General features: G+C 53.7%; 2 protein-coding genes across 2 annotated transcripts in view; one reads left to right on the plus strand and one right to left on the minus strand.

Moving 5' to 3' along the window:
- The window catches only part of GUITHDRAFT_148672 (hypothetical protein), a gene marked incomplete at both ends in the record, with an annotated part of 5,630 nt that extends 3,428 nt beyond the window's left edge, over positions 1–2,202 (minus strand). The window contains 10 exons of the mRNA XM_005819304.1: positions 121–285; positions 336–427; positions 593–740; positions 1,036–1,143; positions 1,313–1,367; positions 1,625–1,698; positions 1,751–1,816; positions 1,924–1,943; positions 1,992–2,059; positions 2,162–2,202. Of these exons, the coding sequence (XP_005819361.1) occupies positions 121–285; positions 336–427; positions 593–740; positions 1,036–1,143; positions 1,313–1,367; positions 1,625–1,698; positions 1,751–1,816; positions 1,924–1,943; positions 1,992–2,059; positions 2,162–2,202 (837 nt within the window). The remainder of the gene's footprint in view (positions 1–120; positions 286–335; positions 428–592; positions 741–1,035; positions 1,144–1,312; positions 1,368–1,624; positions 1,699–1,750; positions 1,817–1,923; positions 1,944–1,991; positions 2,060–2,161) is intronic.
- A 1,522-nt stretch (positions 2,203–3,724) lies between these two features.
- Positions 3,725–5,075, plus strand: GUITHDRAFT_121463 (hypothetical protein; the record flags this gene model as incomplete). Its single annotated transcript, XM_005819303.1, has 1 exon — positions 3,725–5,075. A coding segment is annotated over one exon (1,351 nt), but the record flags the coding sequence as incomplete, so codon positions are not given.

The raw sequence follows: 5,075 nt of genomic DNA on the forward strand, positions 1-5,075 counted from the left end.
TCCCCCCTCCCCCCTTCCCCCGTTCGTCGAATCGTCATCCCCTCCTCTTCATCATCTTTCTCCTTTGCACATCTCCCCCTCTTCTCCCCTCCCATCCTCCTCCCCGCTTCTCTTCCTCACCTCATGCTCCTTGAACTCTCTGCTGTCCATGAGCTCCTTCCCCGCGGTGTAGTCGGTCGCAATCAGCAGAGAGGAGAGGAACGAGCAGATGTCTTGCAGCTGCATGTGAACTCTCTTCGCCTTCTTCACTCCCGGCGTGTCCACCTTGTCCGTATAGCCGCTCACCTGCTCCTACCTCAGCGCTCCTCCTCCCTCCCCCCGCCCCCTCTTCCTACCGAGAGCGCTGCCTCCACCAGCCGCAGCTTCTTTCTCTCCGCCAGCGTCAGGCGTATGGGGATATATTTGGCTCTCTCAATGAAGTAGTTTCCTACACTGCTAGTCAATATACAGAAGACCCTGCTGCTGCTGCTGCTGCTGCTGCTGCTGCTGCTGCTGCCCCCCTCCTCCTGCTCCTCCTCTTGCTATTTCCCCAGCCCTTGCACCCTCTATTCATCCAGCTCTCAATTTTTTCTCAAATTTCCCCTCCTCCCACCTGCATCCACCCTCGGCTCGGAGGACACGGCGGAAGGGACGGGCTGGTCGGCGGAGGTCATTTCTTCCCGCTCGTCGCTGCTGGCTTCGTCGTTGGGCGTCAGGCTGATGGGCGCGTGAGACGATCTCTTGCCCTTCCGATGTAGCATCTGGAGGAGAAGACATCAGGGGAACAGATGACGGGGGAGAGGACCAGATCGAGAGGGAGGAGGAGGAGGAGGAGGAGGAGGAAGCGAAGAGGGTTATGTTACAGAGAAGGCAAGGAATGAGACGAGAAGTTGGCAGGAAGACACACGAGGATTAGACGGAGCTCGAGAGCAGAGAGGAAAAGGGGGAAGAAGGATGCAAGGATGAGGGAGGGAGGGAGGGAGGGAGGAAATTGCTTGAGGGATTCATGCCAAGTCTTTTCAGTGAAGGATTATTGGTGGCGAGGAAGATACGTACATTGAAGCAGACTCTGCAGTATTCATCGCCGCATTCCTCGCACCTCACTCTCGCCCTCTGGTCCTTACAGTCCACACAGAAACCCTGCGGCGCGTCCTCTGTCTGAGCCTGACCAAGTTGACAAGCGTATCAGTGAATGCCAGCGCATGTGCTGAAATGTGCATACACTGCATCAGTAGACACATTGAAGTTGTGCAAGTCAAAAATCATCAGTGAAGAGGAGAGCACGACAGTAGAAGAGGAGGAAACTCGTCGTCTCTGATCTCGTTCTTCTCACCTCAACGTCCATCACTGTGTCCTCGTCGGCAACCTCTTCAGCACCATCCAATACCCTGAGCAAGGGAGTCAGCCGATCGGGCAATGGTCAGAAGAGCGGAAGAGGAGCAAGATGATGATGACGGAGAAGAAGAAGAATATGATGATGAGAGATGGAGAAGATGATGATGATGGAGGTTTAGAGACGACGACAACGACGATGATTATGATAGATGTCTATCTAGTCGATGATGACTGTGGCGACGATGCCAAGTGCAGTCATGATGAGCAAAGAGACGGAGAACTCGTTGATGAATACAGTGGTGCATCTCACCTTGCCAGTCGAGAGCTCGAAGCCGCCGTCATGGCGTCCTCGCTCTCTCCAAACAGGCAGCTGTGTGAAAAACCCTGGGTAAAGCTAAAGTCATCTCCCAGCAGCGATCGCGAGCCCCCTCCTCACCGTCTTGAAAGAACCTCTCTGTACTCCAAGTCGAATGCCCAGGAACCTGAACAAGCAACTTCGAGTCTGAGAGACGAACGTCAGGCAAGGCATGTCAACGATGGCGACATAAAAGCGACAAGGCAGGGCAAGATGACAAGAAGCATGGAGGGCGTCAACGAAGCAGATCTCACAGCGGCTCCACATGCATTACCTGGGAGAACAAGACAGAGAGAACTATCACCACAAGGGCAACAGCAACCTCCAACGTGATTGGGAAGATGGTGGAAGCACAGCGTTAAGTGTTGATCAAGGGGCAAAGCGCTGCCCCTGCCGACAAATGTCAGGAAACAGAATAGGAGGAACCGAAATAGATATTATTGATCACACACCAATCTCCACCTTGACTCAATACACATTTCATTACCTTACTTTACCTCGCTTCTCATCACCCTCATTTTTGCCACTTTCATCTCATCTCATCTCATCTAACCTCATCTCATCTCATCTCATCTCATCTCATCTCATCTCATCTCATCTAACCTCATCTCATCTAACCTCATCTCATCTAACCTCATCTCATCTCATCTCATCTCATCTCATCTAACCTCATCTCATCTCATCTCATCTCATCTCATCTCATCTCATCTCATCTAACCTCATCTCATCTCATCTCATCTCATCTCATCTCATCTCATCTCATCTCATCTCATCTCATCTCATCTCATCTCATCCCATCCCATCCCATCTCATCTCATCTTCCTCTCCCTCCCTCACTCCCTCTCCGCCCCCTTCCGCATGCGCCATTTCTCTACATGCTCCCGCTCACTTTGAAGATGTACCTACCCCCCACCTGAACATTTGCACTTACCCCTACCCCTCTTTGAAGTACCCCCACCTATTCATTGAGCAAAAGTAACCCCCCTTTTCATACGTAAAAAAATACCCCCCCTTTGGAGGCACCATGCTAGGTTCAATATCACCCTACCCTTGCCAATCATTGCTACCCTCTTTTCTAGTGGGATATGTACCCCTGCTTACCTCTCTACCCCACCTCACTTTCAACCCGGAGATAGCCTATCTTAGTTGGGTGGGTCCCTCTTAAACCCAGAGCATGGTGTGGTCAGACGGGAAGGGTGAAAGGGGGTAGTGTCTCAGATTTAGTGGGGTGGGTAGTGTTGACCGCAGTTGACAACCTCCAAAGGGTGGGTACTTTATAATAGGTAGATAGGGGTACTCAAAAATCAACGGCGGTGTAGTGGGATGCCAACAGGGGGGTAGGAGGGGTGTCGAGGGGGTGGGGTGTGCAGGTAGGAAGGAAGTTTGACATCATATGGGTGGGGGTAGTGAAAGCAGAGCTCCGGGGTAGTCTGGTGCGTTATCATATATATATATATATATGAATATAAATTAATAGAGCATTTTCAACTAATATTTTGATATAGGCTGACCTTTTTATAAATATTATTGATAATACATCAACACCCACTTTGTGCGGAAATATATAAATATTTTAAATGTTATCGATACTGATTTTACAAATACTTATAAAATAAAACATTGTTCAAAAAATACCCTCGTCCCCCCTCGGTCCTCCTCCTTTAAGTGCCCATGCCGGCCGGGGGCGGGGCAGGGCAAGAGAGAGGGGGACGGGGATGCAGGGGAGGGAAGGTGCAGGTAGAGGAGGCGAGAGATGGACAGCAGAGAGAGCAGGCTCTTAGAATCCTTCCCTTCCGCATTGTCATATGCTGTGCTCCTTCCTGGGTGACTCCCCGTGGCATGTCCCTCCAAGGAGGTGTAGGATGTTTGCTGGTGATCCACCAGATGGGAGACATGTTTGAGCTTGGCGTGAGTTCTGATCCTTGAAGTGTCCAGGTCTCCTCAACGTCCGCTGGTTTGAAGAAGTTCGGATGTGGTCAAGAAAAGAACCCAAGCGTCATTGTGTTGTTGCAACCTGCATCTTTGTCCGGGGGGTGTAGAGCGAAGATTTGGAGCATGGTACATTCCAAGCGTTCTTCATCAGTGTCTCTTCTGTTTCTCTGCATTAGCACAGTCCTTGCTAGCTTCTATGATTCGACTTCAGTCTCACAAGCTCGGATACCGTCATCGTCCTTGTCTCCTTCAGGCGCCAGGCTGTCGTCTCGTCTCCGTGGGGGATCCGCCTCGTTGCCTCATCCAGCGAACTCATCGGGCTGGTTGGATGTCGACGAGAGAGAGCAGGCGGAGCATGCAGAAGCCTCGATGACCCATAGGCTCCCATCCTTCCGAGATGAGGACCCGACGGAGTCCGATGGGAAGCAGCGGGCAAGCATTGTGTATGAGGGGATAAGGCCTTCGATCTCGCTGCGAGACGCCTGGCACTCTCCCTCCACCGAGCCCTCGGCTCCTCTTGACCCTCAGGTCCAGCTGAAGTGGCACAACCAGCTCATGAAGGAGGCCAAACAGATGGGAAAGCTGCAGGATCATAGGAGCAAGGAGGGCAGGAGAGCGGCGGCCAGGTTTGACTCTGCCGAGTCGTATGACAGCGAGCTCCAGCATAGCTCGAGCCTGAGGGCGAGGAGCGAGGAGCGAGAGAGCTTGCAGCAGCCTGCCAGGAGGCCCTCGAGCAGGAGGGAGGGAAGCTCCACAGAGGCTTCCTCCACCATCCTCCGGTTCAAAGTTGACGTGCTGGGGCTGAGGGAGGGAGAGGAGGTGCTGGTAGTGGGCAACCATGGGAAGCTAGGGAGCTGGGATCCTGATCGCGGGCTGGAGCTGAGCAGCGAGGGAGACAGGAAGGAGTGGAGGGGGGAGGTGGAGCTGATGCTCCCTGGGGACCTGGTGGCCTACGAGTACAAGTACGTGGTGAGGTCGGGTAAGGAGTACAGGTGGGAGGTCAAGATACCTAACAGAAAGGTCACGATCCCGTCTGACTTCTTCGGAATGATCGTAGTCGTCCAAGACGGCACGTTCAACATGATGAGCCCCACCAGGGTGCTGCTTCCCCAGCCCCGGGAGGATCCACGGGAGGACGCCGAAGACTTCGGGCGGGAGGAGGAGGAGGCGGAGGCGGATGAGAGGCAGGAGCAGGCTGCTGCTGGAGCAGAAGAGGGAGAGGGCAGATCTTTAGATGGAAACCTGGAGGCCAGGTCATGGCATACCCTTGAGAGGGAGCAGCTCGAAGAAGCGTCTGGCAGGCCGGCAGCAGCAACAGCAGGAGCAGGAGCAGCGGAGGAGGAGCAGGAGGCAGCGGAGGCTGGGGGGGAGGAGGAAGACGCAGACGAGAAGACTCTTCTGCAGCGGGAGCTGGAGGTGACGAGGTCGAAGCTGAGCCTCATGCTGTCCATGGTCGACAGCCTGCAGGACGCGC

Source organism: Guillardia theta (genome assembly GCF_000315625.1).
Source record: "Guillardia theta CCMP2712 unplaced genomic scaffold GUITHscaffold_231, whole genome shotgun sequence".
NCBI lineage: Eukaryota > Cryptophyceae > Pyrenomonadales > Geminigeraceae > Guillardia > Guillardia theta.